General features: G+C 36.6%; 1 protein-coding gene across 3 annotated transcripts in view; it reads right to left on the bottom strand.

Annotated features, from left to right (window-relative positions):
- The window catches only part of DDX11 (DEAD/H-box helicase 11), a 38,896-nt gene extending 24,702 nt beyond the window's left edge, over positions 1 to 14,194 (bottom strand). For all 3 annotated transcript variants that reach the window (XR_002770458.2, XM_012550789.3, XM_031939364.1), the window contains exons 1-6: positions 14,058 to 14,194; positions 7,235 to 7,414; positions 6,390 to 6,635; positions 5,705 to 5,791; positions 5,079 to 5,233; positions 2,162 to 2,210 (exon numbers count right to left, since the gene is read on the bottom strand). Coding sequence is in view for 2 of the 3 variants with exons in the window: in XM_012550789.3 (XP_012406243.1) it covers positions 2,162 to 2,210; positions 5,079 to 5,233; positions 5,705 to 5,791; positions 6,390 to 6,635; positions 7,235 to 7,375 (678 nt within the window). In the remaining variant the exon portion in view is untranslated. The remainder of the gene's footprint in view (positions 1 to 2,161; positions 2,211 to 5,078; positions 5,234 to 5,704; positions 5,792 to 6,389; positions 6,636 to 7,234; positions 7,415 to 14,057) is intronic.
- Positions 14,195 to 14,277: the final 83 nt, after the last annotated feature.

The following is a 14,277-nucleotide window of genomic DNA, read 5'->3' as shown; positions in this document are numbered from 1 at the left end:
TTTAAATAGACCAATAATAATAAAAAATATCAATTCTAAAATTTAAATAAAATTTTAGCAATAAGACTACAACAATATATCCAACATTTTTATGATCAACTTGTAATACAAGGATCTTTAGCATCAAGAAAATAATGTAGCTAATCATATTAAAAACATAATTAAAACATTAAAAACAAGCCACATAATGCTATTTAAATAAACAGATTTTGTATAACATTGATCAAATTATCAAAAAGATACCTTCTAGAGAGAGAAAATAATAAAAGTTCATTTGGAAGAAGTAAAGATTTCAAATCTCAACGAAAGTACTGGGGGGGAAAAAAGTAAGAATGAAGGAGAAGAGTACTCAAAATTAGCCTCAAATCAATTGTAAAGAAAATTATTAATGCTATTTGGTACCAATTATAGAAAAGCAGATCAGTCAAAAGGATAAGGACAACTCAGAAACAATTATAATTATTTAGTGTTAATACAGCCAAAACAAAAATTCTTAAGGAAGACATCTATTTGATCAGAATTTTTGGGAAAACTGGAAAGAAGAAAATGGATTTAAAATGCTTTACGAAATGTACCACAAAAAGCTTAAAATGAGTATGTGATCTGATTGTAAACATCAGACCATAAAAAACTAAAATATAAATGAAAATGGATATAGGTGAGAACCAAATATATATGAAAATGTTTATAGTAGTATTTTGTTCGTAGTAACAAAAAAATCAGAAACAAACTAGATAGCCATTATAAGTGATTAAATACTACTGCACCAAAAGAATGATGGATACTATGGGAATAAATAGAAGAATTTAAAAGTTCTGCAAAGTGAAGTAAAAAAGATAAGAAAATAATATACACAGTAATTACAGTCATGTAAACAGAAAATAATGATTAAAATTATAAAAAGTGAATACCTTATGACCCCCAATCTTGTCCTTCATCCTCAACATGACTTCCAACATTCTTTTAACCTTCCAAGTCTTTCCCAAGTCATCATCCCCTTCACTGGTTTCCTTCCCTTGGTAAGTCAATTTAACACTAAAATACCTTCTACATTCATCTTCCTTGACCTCATCATTTATATTATGCCAAACCACAACAAATCACAAAAACCTTATTATTTTTACATGTCTCCTTTGTTCTTATTCATTAACACAGTGTGTCCCCCAAGGCTCTATTTTGGGTCTTTTGCACAGTCCCACTTATTAATATCATCAACTCCAATGGGTATAATTGTCATCTCTAAGGAAATAATTCCCTGATTCTTTTTTTTTTTTTAATCCAGCTGTGTATTTCTTTCCTGAATTAGTTACACATCACCAACTGCCTTGTGGACATCTCAAATTCAACATGACCAAAATAAAACTATTATCTCTCCCTCCCTGCATCCCATTTTTCCATTTTCCCATTAATGTTGAAAGTATCACTATTCTCCCAGTCCCTGAAATTCAGAAGCTCGGTGTCATCCTTGACTTCTTACTCAAGCATACCCTTATGTCAAATCTTGTCATTTCTATCTTCCCAACACTCTCTAATCTATGTCCCATTAATATTTCCCTCTACTCAGAGTCACCATTAATGACACTGGCTCTCATCATTTATGCCAGGACTATTACATTAGTCCTCTGGTTAGTCTCCTTGTCCCATATCCTTCTCCACTTCTAACCATGCTAGAATTAGATGTCAAAGTGATTTTCCTGAAGCACAGTGTGATAATGTCATTCCCTTTTTTTCTGTAAATTACGGTAGCTCCTTATTACCTCTACGATCAAAAATATAATACTTTGTTTGGCACACAATTGAAATAAAAATATACCTTCTTTCCCTTTTCTGCAGGAATGAGGAAGACTACGTACAGAATCTTCCATATACTGTCTCAATTGATAGGTTGGTCCATTCTATTAACACTCCCTCCCTCTTTCCTTTTTTTTTTTTTTTTTTTTTTTTTTTTTTTAATTTTTGGTTTTGGTTTTGGTTATACAGGTTAGCTCTCTGACTAGGGAATGGACATAATGGGAAAATGAAAAGTGATGTAAAAGCAAAAGAGAGCAATAAAATTTTTTTAAAAAACAAAAGGAAGCTGACTTGATTCTTCCTTTTCTTACCCAGAACCAGCTAAGTACTGGGAATAAAAAAAAAAATCCTCAAAATGTAACAGTCTCACCTTAGTTACATGTTCCTCTTCTAGATCTTCCTCATCTTCTTCATGAGCTCTGAATAACAGGGGAGAAAAATACACACAAAAAGAAAGAAATATTTGCTTGGATGAACATTAGAAGGGCAGAAGGAGGGAAAATGTAGATAAAACTTTGCTTCTGAAGATAATCAAAAGTCAGCAGGACAAATATTGGATGAAAGGAGGTAAAAATACACTTTATAATACAAAGGACCCATTAGGGAACAATTTTGTTCTGATTAAGAAGCATATCCAGGTAGACAAACTTCAATTTAAAAAAAAAAAAAAAAAAAACTACTTAGCTTGACCTCCACACTTGGGCATTGGAAAAAATTGAAAATGAGAAGATTGTGACACTTTGAAGAAAGTTGTAGGGCATAACCAATCCACATCCTTAACTGGCAGTTAGAATACTTGTGTTCAAATTCTTTGGCCGTTGAGAATTACTCATTTAGTTTTCCCAATCAACGAGGAAGCAAAAACCAAAAACCTTCTCAGTGTTTCCTCAGAGCAAATACTACATTCCTGATCATTAAAGAAAATACTCTGCCACAAGCAGTGGCTATACCATATGGCATCAACACTGGACTTGGGAGTAATAAATCTTGGCTCTGACAATTACTAGTCCTATGACTATGGACAAGCCACTTAATTTCTTTTAGCCTCAGTTTCTTCATCTCTAAAATAGGAATAATACTTCCACTACTAATGTCATCAAGCTGTTGTATGGAGAATACTTTATAGAAACTATAAATCACTATACTGTGAGCTATTAAGTAAAAATTCCTTTTATAATCATTTTATATAGGAGATAAACAAAGAACAGAATTTTAAAAATCAGCTTTATTAACCTCAGAGCAATGATAAAATTGTTCAGGGCTAATGAAAAAATAATCATTTGTAAAATTGATATAGATAATAATGGAACTGGTTTTTATCCAGTAGTCTGGGATTCAACTCCCACAGCAGAATCTACACATTTATTAAACAGCAACCATTGTGTAAAACTGGTCTGTGCTCTACAGCACTCCATGCAGTGGTCGGAGTGGGGAGACTAAGGGTGGTGAGTCACTATAAGGCCACTGCAGCAGTACAATCTAGTAGTGACAATGCTGAGGTTGGGAAGGGACCCTAAAAGATTGGGGGTCGCAGATTGGTGTCATGAGGTATCTCAAAAGAATCTGCAGGCTTGACCCACATTCAAGTCAAGAGGCAAAGTTTACTGTAATCTTAACGCAAAGTTCCAAAAGGACTTGGCAAAGCACCCGGAGAAAGAAAACACCTTCATCCAGTTCTTCATGTCTTATATGCTAATTTTGTGGCCCAGAGGTAGAACAGAGGAGAGGAAGCTCAGGAGTAGAACTGACCAGCAGAGGACTATCCTAAGGCCAGAAGACTTTAGCATCACTGACAGACTGTTAGAACAGAAGCACCCTGGGGGGAGGGAGGAAGGGGATGGGACTTCCCTAGTGCTATCTCCCCTTAGAAGCTATGCTCCTTCAACAAGGGCCTGAACACAAAGAGATGCATGGGAGAGATGTTTTAGAGAAACCACTGAATGTGGCACTGGATTTCAGGGCACAAAGGAGGAGGAGTGACAGTGACATGGCATTATTTTGGGATGTGTTAAGTTTCACATGTCTACAGCACATCAAATTTCATGTATTTAGTAAGAGGTGATACAGGATAAGAGCTCAGTAAAGAGACTATAGCTGGATGGATAAATCTGGGAATCATCTACAGAGAGATGGTAATGGAACCAAAGGAAGCTGATGAGATCACCAAGTGAGAGAAGACAGAGAAAACAAAGAAGAGGCATATCATTTTACAAAAGGTGAAGGACAAACTTGCCTAAAGAGACTTAATATAATCCTACAGAGAAAACATGGACCTTTAAAAGATGAAAGATCTTTCAAACATTCCTGATAAGATCAGAATTAAGCAAAAAATGAACTGGGTGAATGCACACCCAGAAGCCAAGGGATAGAAAAGTAAATATATGACTGATTGAAAAGGACTAAATGTTAATGAACTGCCTGTATCCTCAAGTGAGTCATCTGAAATAAAGAAATGTCTTGCTTTTTTCATGGGATTCCCAGTACACTGCTTTGCATATGGTGAGCCATTAATAATGCTTTTTCATTCATAATTGAGGGAGAAGAGACAACTATCCCTTTTATAATTCTATTGTTTCCAAGCATCAGAGAGGGAGTGTCACATGCCTGGGGACTTTTTTTTCCCTTGATTTTATGGATTAAGAAAGAAAGAAAGAAAGAAAGAAAGAAAGAAAGAAAAAGAGGAAGGGGAAAAGAATAAAATAGGGAAGGAGGAAAAAAGGTTAGAACCTACTATCTTATAGAACTGGAGTATACAAGAAGGAAAGGGAAGAGATATGAGTCATATGAAATTCATTTTAATTGAACTGGACAAAGGAGGGTTGAACATACACAGAGTTTGGTGTAGAAATACAGAAAACTCAGGAACTATGAAGGGAAAAGAAGAATGATTGAGCTAGAGAGAGAATGCAAATTTTCAACCTCAAAGGATAGATCATAAAAGAAAAAAAAAATCAGTATAAGGTTAGTGACTGGGGTCTGAGTGAAGAAAGAAGAGAAAATGAATGGCATGGGAACAGACAGCTTCAATAACATTACTAGTTCTGATCACATTCCTTTTTTATAAAGAATGAAGCAGGAAGCAAAGAAAGCCATATAAGATAACAAACTGGAAGGAAATACAATCTTTTTTTTTTCTTTATGAGACAGCATTGGTAACCACTTGTCCCCAAGAGCTGAAGCAGGAGTCAAAAGTCAAAGATAAGAGGAGAGTTAAAAGACCTGGGGCCTTATGAGTGCTTAGTTCCTTATGAAGGATGTAAACTTAAGGTGAGGAAACAGTATCTCACCCACTGACTGTTTTTTTCTCCTCATCACTTTCATATTCAGCAAGCAGCAGCTCTTCTTCCTTGCAGAGTTCTTCTTCTGGCTGTCCACTCCCAGCTGCTGCTAACATCTCCTTGCTGAGGTGCAACAGGCGCTCCATCTCTTCTTCTTCTTGTCTCTGCATCATAAGTAGGAGAGGAAGGAACCTTCAGCAATAAGACAGTCCTAATCATTTGGGGGACTGGTTTTGTTTTTTTACCTCTTAAAATTCTACTCTGTCTCTCATAGAGTCACGTGTCCCTAGAAACAGGCCACATTGTCCCACTGTGATGACTTTATATTTTCCCTACTAGGTATTCCTACTTGCGTGACATAGAGAAGAACAACCTTCTCTTCTGAGGGCGAGTTTTAGCCCCTAGTTTTCCAAAGCTAACAGAATTCAATTGAATGACCATAAAGAGATAACATTTAAGACTTTATTGGTTGAAAGCAGTCTCTTTGATAAATACTTCATTCTAAACTGTCCAGCAATTCAGATAATGGGAAAGCAACTGAAGTCATGGCCACGTCTACTTAACAGAATATATGGTTCTCACAAACCACAGGGGCAAAAACTTGGATTTAAGCTATTTCAAGATACTAAACTCACCACTCTTTTGGCTGCATATTTTAAATGTACATTGTGGCGTAACTGTTGGAGACGTTCTTCTCGCTTCTTCTTCTTGATCTGTTCATCCTAAAAGATATAAAAATCTAATAGAAGCTCCTACAGAGTCTTACATTTGGCCTTTTTCTGTGAACTTGTCATAGTCATCTTAACAAGAGGCACTCTCTTCTCCTATACCTTTTCTAATATACATTGGAAATTGCTAAGTAGCTATAACTCTTTCCTAAACCTCTCAAAGCTCCAGTTCTGCTACCCATGACAAGAAACACCAGCATTTTCTCTCCCCAACTGTGTTCTCTTAATTGATTTATTCCTTAATTAAAGTTATGGCCACTAAGTCATACTGCCAAGAAAAATGGATAGGTCATTTCCCAAATAGGGCACTATTAAAATCTTGCCTGGAAAAAAAATTGCATGCTATTGCTTAATGACAACCTGCAAACATCACAGCAATGGAGGATTATAATTAATTAAGGGCAGAAGATGGGAGAGGTAAGAAGTATTATGAAGAATCAACTGATACTAGGATCTTGGAGTCCATAAACCAAGTTGAATTGGCGTCTATAGATAAAAGACTGAAATGAAATCCTTTTTAGCCTAGAGTAATTCCACGATAATGATTACCTTCTCTTAATGTTTATCTTCCTTACTATCCCCAAATTTTTACCCTAAGTCTGTCTATCCTGTCTTTTTCTTCCTTCTTCTGCACAAACTGGACAATCCAATCAGGCTCCCCAGTAGACTTTGGAGCATCTGAAGCCTCCTGATTAGTAGACATGTGAGGTGGGCCTTCTTCCAGAAAATCTGGTGGAGCAATTCCTGTGTCAAGAAGATGGGCTTCTTCTTGCTGCTTCTTCTGCTCAAAGTCCCGAAGCCAAGAAAGGGCCCCACAAATGAGACTTAAGGATTTACCCTACAGAAGGAAAAATTAAATTTTAGGAAGAGATTGCAAAACCCCTTCCAGCCCTTCTCCCTTTAATGAAGCCCTGAAACACCTAGTTGAAAGTTTTGTTTCTTTTCCCAATCTACCTGGTGAAAATAGCCTGTAAAGAAGCCCAATCTTTCTTATACACAGCTGAGCATCATAACAATGCTGATAAAAGCATAAGAAGTCTTGACAAAAGTTCTCAGTGCTGTGATTCATGAATATGAATTCAAGTTCATACTTTCCCAAAGACTAAATTTTTTACTTATACCCATGTTCATAGCTGTGGGAGTGAAAACAAAAATAGGCAAACAACTTTGCCTAATCTCAGACTAGAAAATACAGTTACCAAAAACAGAGTGATATTTTGTCACAGAAGACAGACATGCTGATTGATAAAATTGGTTTTGGGTTTTTTATTTTTATTTTATTCTTTGTTTTTTTTATTTATTCTTTGGTTTTTTAATTCTTATTTTGGTAATCAAAATGAGAGAGCAAATGGAAGAATCAAGCAATTTTGTCTCCAAGCTTCATTCACCCCCACTCCCTCCCCCATTTCTTCTTCGTTCTTTTAAGTTCATACTTACAGTGCCAGTTGGACTCTCAAATATTCCAATTTTTCCAGCTTCCAAAACACGGTACAGCTCTGCCATAAAGTCCTTCTGGATAGAGTAAGGAGTGTAGGGGAAAGGGAAATGTATGCTTCCTTCCTGGGTTTGATCTGCCATGTTCCTTAAAAAGGTAAGTCATTACTTGGAGTAAGCTCCCTGAGAAACAAGAAAAAAGCACAGAGCAGCCCCTATGAGTAGCTTCTTTATAGGCTTTGTAATTCCTTAGACTATAAGATTTTTGAAGTCTCAGGTAATACTTGGTAAAACCTTCCATGATGACAAAACTTTGAACTAGGGTGATGCCTGAGCAAGTAGACAGATAGGCAGATAGAAGAAATCTTGGGGAAGAAGCTTATGGTAATCTACATACACCTGCATATAACACTGATGAGACGCAGCCAAGGACAGACCTTAAAGAGAAGGCTCCTTGATGATCTCGATGCTATCTGAGTAACATCTACCCTGAAGGTTATTAGAACAATCAATTTTGTCTTAGGCGTTAATATGCAGAAACTTAGGTTACAAATATGGTAAATCTAGAAGCTTAATAGTGGCCTGCTATTCCAGGCATTGAATGAACTATCACAGATCACTTTGATGGTGTGAACTAAGTACAAGAATATGAGGATATTAAGTATTTTAATTTTAAAAAATTTAAATTAGATTTTTACACTAGGATGTGTTTAAAATAGAAAACATGTTGAGTGAAGTCTTTTGGAAAATCCTTGTAGGTAAATGTTTTTATTTACTGTTAACTGATTGATACTGAAATAAGAAAAAGAACTGTAGCCTGTAATCTGTAATCAGTGAAATATGCACTCCTGGACTATAATTTGACTTGTTCTAAATGAATTAAGGTATAACTATTTGACTATTACTAATCTACTATTGTACCATTCAAAAGAAATGCCATGAGTCACACAAAGAAAATGTTATGTGAAAAATACTACCAGTGGATATAAATGAAGTGGTTAAGAAGAAGGCCTTATTTTAAAAGTAATGGCATGATCCTCTTGACTTAGTTTTCCCACTGTGCTATTTCTTTTCTGAATAAGAAGGTTTCTCATCTGGTTAACCTTCAACCTGGCTATCCTATTCTCCAATTAATAAATGGTCAAAGGATATGAACAGACAATTCTCAGATGAAGAAATTAAAACTATTTCTAGCCATATGAAAAGATGCTCCAAATCATTATTAATCAGAGAAATGCAAATTAAGACAACTCTGAGATACCACTGCACACCTGTCAGATTGTCTAGAATGACAGGGAAAGATAATGTGGAATGTTGGAGGGGATGTGGGAAAACTGGGACACTGATGCATTGTTGGTGGAGTTGTGAACACATCCAGCCATTCTGGAGAGGATTTGGAACTATGCTCAAAAAGTTATCAAACTGTGCATACCCTTTGATCCAGCAGTGTTACTACTGGGCTTATATCCCAAAGAGATCTTAAAGAAGGGAAAGGGACCTGTAAGTGCAAGAATGTTTGTGGCAGCCCTTTTTGTAGTGGCTAAAAACTGGAAATTGAATGGATGTCCATCAGTTGGAGAATGGCTGAATAAGTTGTGGTATATGAATGTTGTGGAATATTAGTGTTCTGTAAGAAATGACCAACAGGATGATTTCAGAAAGGCCTGGAGAGATTTACATGAACTGATGCTGAGTGAAATGAACAGAACCAGGAGATCATTATCTGCCTCAACAATGATACTGTATGAGGATGTATTCTGATGGAAGTGGATTTCTCTACACCCGAAGAAAGAACACTAAGAAATGAATGTAAACTGTTTGCATTTTTGTTTTTCCTCCCGGGTTAGTTTTACCTTCTGAATCCAATTCTCCCTGTGCAACAAGAGCACACATATATTATATCTAGGATATACTGTAACCTATTTAACATGTATAGGACTGCTTGCCATCTGGAGGAGGGGGTGGAGGGAGGGAGGGGAAAAACCGGAACAGAAGTGAGTGCAAGGGATATTGTTGTAAAAAATTACCCTGGCATGGGTTCTGGCAATAAAAAGTGATTAAAAAAAAAAAAACCAAAAAAAAAAAAAAAAAAAAAAAAACCCTGGCTATGATACCCTGTGAATAAAATGGTATTGTTTCATGATTCTCTCCTTCCTTTCATAACAAATTTTCCCAACAATTAAGGGTGAATTGTAAAGATTTTTTTAAAAATAATCTTATTGTTACAATATTCAAACATCTCTAAGTTACTACAATTTGATGCAAAAATTGTTATTTTTATGCCGAATCTATGCTCTCCATATTGTTTCAATTTCTTAACCTAAGTAATTAAGAGTATCAGGTCTTAGGCTTGCCATCCCCTCCCTAATACTTTATATATATATATTTTTTTTTCCATGAAAAAATAAGTATATACTTATATACTTTTTTTCATAGGTCCTTAAAGTATCTCACTCTTTCTGAATGATCTGGGGGACAAAGGATGTGATATGATAAAAATGTAAAAATTTTCATTTTTTTTACAAAGCAGAAAACTTTCTTTGAGGAAGCAACAAGATTAGTCTATTTGCCTTTGAGAACTAGATATGTAACTGATTTCCAAATGTTGGTTTTGTTTTGTTTTTTTTAATCAATAACAGTTACAAAATGCAAAATAAACATGATAGTTCTAAATTATGTGTTTTCAGTTTTATTCTGAAGGTAATGGAGAAATACTAAGTAGAAGATTAGAATTTCTTTCAGATGCATTTAAATATTCTCATACAGATGCCTAAATACACAGACATATGTTTTAACTGTCTTTGGGTATGTTTAAATAACTGTTTATAAAGTTTCAAGTTAGACTGAAGCTTTTACATATAGAATTGTTTTAATTAGTTGTCAAAAACGTTTAAATCATGATTATTTGAAATATGAAAAGATAAAGAGGAAATAAATGTTGCCCATTTCCTTCACAAAACAACTAAAACTACTTTACTCAGCGATATATACAATATATGCACACATAATGTGAAAAGAGAAGAAAAATATTTATGATCTAGGATGATCAGAAATAGAATTCATTGTCAAATCTCATAATATTGTCCAATGAAAATGTTAAAAGTTTTAATGAACATGCCAGAAAAACAAAGGATGGCTAAGTGAAATATTATAATTCTCCATAAATCATATTTGTTATGGTTTTACAAACAAAAACTAAAAATCTTGTGGCTTATGTGTCCAAGGAAATACATGGATAGTAAATACAGAATTAAGTATTCTCTGTTACTCAAGAGAAACTGCTGCTTGCCCTAAGCAAGTAGGCAACAATCACTTCCCCTCTTTCCCTTAATACTTGTGACTATACTTAATACAAAATAATTGGATACAAGTTTATTAAAAACAATAAGTTATTATAGTCATACAATCCTAAAGCATTTAGCTTTAGATAAAGATATCTAATTTGTTGAAGCTCTTACATTAAATGAATTAGAAGAGGAGGAGCATGAACCCAACCCACTATAAAGGGCAATAGTGGAACTACCATATTAAATGTAATATATGCTTTATTAAAAGCTGCACATACTAGAAATTTAATGTCATATATAATTTTTGTATGAGGAAAAATTCATGATTGTTGATATTTATCAAGTTCAGAATAAAAATATTTTTAAGGGAAAAAAAATTAAAAGACAGCTTAGAGGGCAAGTTGGTGGTTTAGTGCATTATGGACAATTCACTTAACCCTAATTGCCTCCCCCACCTCCCCACCCCCAAAAGACAATTTAAAGTCCACCTTCTACAGGCAGCTTTTCCCGGTCCTCTTTGCTTCCCCCTTTATGATAACCTTATAGATATCTCCTGTGTATCCTGTATGAAACTTTTTAGAACATAGAATTTCCTCTATTAGAGTGTGAGCTCTTAAAGGGCAAGAACCATTTTCATCTTTTCTAATCCCCAGTGTTTAGCAGTGTATGTCACATAAAAGATGTGCTTTAAAATTGCTTACTGAATGAAGAAATCATTACCTAGCCAAAGCAGAAATGGGCAGCATATATGAGGCCGTGCTGGCCTTAAGACCCAGAAATAGCAGGTCCTCCCAGACCCTTTCACCCAGCCCAGGTCCTCCTTCCTACAGTTGTCCATTCAGCAACTACCTCTGCAGGTGCTGCAGTAACCCACCTCATTATCCACAGCAAAATAAAGACCCAGAAAAGAAAGTTTTCAACTTTATAAACATAGATGGTTTTGTCAGTGGGACAAGACACTAACAATTATCTGTCCTGTTCCTGTACCTAAGGTTTACTGGGCTTTTCCATCTTCACAGTGCCCTTGGTACATACTTAGTACTTAATATCTGCTTGTTGACTGACTGCCCTATAGTGAACTCTCCTTTCTGTGCTGTTTTTCCCATTATCAGGTGAGCACCTAGAAAGAAGCGACTATCTTGACTTTATATCTGTATCTTCAGCACTTAGCCCAGGGTGAAACAAACTGTTAACACTTAATAATTTTTCATTAATTCTCCACTGGCAAAGCAACACTACTACTACGTATGTACCCCAACAGACAGAAGGAAAGGAACCATTTGTACAAAAATATCTTTTGCAACACCTTATTATGTATGATAAAGAATTGTAAACAATTTAAGTGTCCATTAACTGGGGGAAAGCTACACTACTAGAAACATGGTAGAATATTATTTTGCATTAAATGGCAAATTCAGAGAAACCCAGGTAGATTCGTATAACTGATGCAGAGTGAAATGCTCAGAACTGGAAGAAAAATTTATAAGACGTCCACAGTAATGTAAAGGAAAACAACTGTAAATACTTATAATATAAAATCAAAACACATCAATAAAAACATTTTTTAAAAGAGATAGAATAGCTTAACAGGATTTGAGCCAAATAAAGGTCAACAGAGAGGAATGGAAGGAAAAAAAAAAAAAAAAAAAAAAAAGAGGGGAGCGAAAAATTCCAGAATCACGTCATTTGCTTTTTTATCACGGTAAGTAGAGCCTCAAATAAGGGGAATGTCGTATAGCTAAAATGCTTAGGATTAAGCAAAGCATTAGGATGTAGGCTAAATTGGAGTACAATAAGGTGGAGGGGCTTGTTTTTGATCCTGTGCTGTTTAATATCAATGACTTAGATGGAGTTATAAATGGCATACTTGTCAAATCTCAAGACAACGTAAAGCTCAGAGGCATTGTTAAATAAAGAGGACAGTGTCAAAGTCTTTTGGGGTTCTGGCAGAAGCCTACAGTTGTGTCAAGATGAAATATAAGTGTAAAGTGAATTTTAAAGTGTATAAGTGAATTTTAAAAATCGCCTTAAAAACAAAAGATGGGGGTGCATGAGTAAGATAGTGTGTATATATATATATACTTATATATGTATATATACATACATATTTATATATACGTATATATACATACATATGTATATATATATACACATGCATATGTGTATATACATATATATACATATATATGTATATACACATACATATGTATATATGTATATGCACATGCATATGTATATATGTATATGCACATGCATATGTATATGTTTATACACATGCATATGTATATATGTATATACACATACATATGTATATATATATACATATATATTTCTTTTTCTTTTTTTTGACACCTACTATGTCAGGCCCTTTGCTAAGGCAAAATCCTTGTTCCCAAGAAGCTTACAGCTTGCCAGGAGGCTACATGTCCATCAATAGGGACCGGAAAAATGTGTACCAAATAAAATATAGGATTGGGGCCGATCGAAGGTTTACACCTGGTAGAATTTGGAAAAGCTTCCTGAAGTTTGTCTTGCAATAAACTCAGGGTTTCAAAGATGGAAAGCAGAGACACTACAATGCCAGAGACGGCAAGCGGAATGTCCTCTACAAGCAGCAGCAAATAAGCCCCCCATAAATGAGGCAGCAAGTGAGCCAACGAGGCCGTGTGGAAAGATTCAGATTGAGATGGCTTTGAATAATAATCATACAAATTTTAGTCCATAGGGAATCACTGTTTATTGAGCAGGGTACACGGCAGGGCGAGTTCCTATTTATGAATAAGGACGCACTGAATAGGGCAGCCAAGGCAGGCAGGATTTATAAATTTTACGAAGACTATGTTTTGAAGTTCGCAAAAAAACTACTCATTTTAGACTCAAAAGTAGTTTGCCGGGGATTTTTTTTTTTTAATAATTTTAAGAAATGGAGCCTGAAGATGACCAGATCCCTGACTCCATATCCTCCGTTCTTTGCTCATTTCAAAAAATAAGACCCCCCCAAAACACGCGGCACTTAGGGTCTCCTCAAACAGCCCACAATCGGTGTTATTCCACCTCTTTTTCAAATAAGGAAACTGAGGCACAAAGAGAGACTGGGGAAGTAACTGGGACCTCTTCTGACTGCAAGCCCGGCACCATCCACTACGGGGACGTTAAGCAAAGTCTCCGGGGATCCCGCTATTGAGTCCCAAAAGACTTCCCTAAGACGGAGCAGGCGAGCTCTTCCGCGCACGCGCCTCGCGCCATCCGGGTCTTTCGCCCAATCGCTCTCCTTTCCCCTCCTCCTCCTCCTCCTCGTCCTCCTCCCCCCCCATCCGGGTCTTCCTCCCCGTGCCGTCAGCCCGGTCCTCCGTCCGTCCGGCCCCTTCACGCGCGTCTTGCACGCCGCCGCTTTTTGTGCCCGCCCCCTTCCGCCGGGGAGAGCGAGGGGCCGCTTAGTGCCGCTCCCAGCCACACTCTGTGGGCCGGGAACCGCTCCCTCTTGGTCCTGCGCTCGCCGCCTCCTTTTCCGCCGAGGCCGGCGCCCAGCATCAGCTTACCTCGTTTTGAAACCGCCGCTTCCCGCGGGTAGCCTAGACGTAATCACGTCTCTTCGCACGCACGAACGCCTCCGCGACGGAACTAGTTCCGGCCGCTGAAGAAGCTGAAGAGTGGGTTCACCGCCCCCACGCTCCTGTATCCCCCTCGGATGTGCGCATGCGCTTACTGCTCCTGCCCCGTTTCTGATGCGTGCGCATGCGTATCACATTCCTGATGCCG

Source organism: Sarcophilus harrisii, chromosome 5 (genome assembly GCF_902635505.1).
Source record: "Sarcophilus harrisii chromosome 5, mSarHar1.11, whole genome shotgun sequence".
In the NCBI taxonomy this organism is placed as follows: Eukaryota; Metazoa; Chordata; class Mammalia; order Dasyuromorphia; family Dasyuridae; genus Sarcophilus; species Sarcophilus harrisii.
This window is presented reverse-complemented; position numbering and strand designations above follow the sequence as displayed.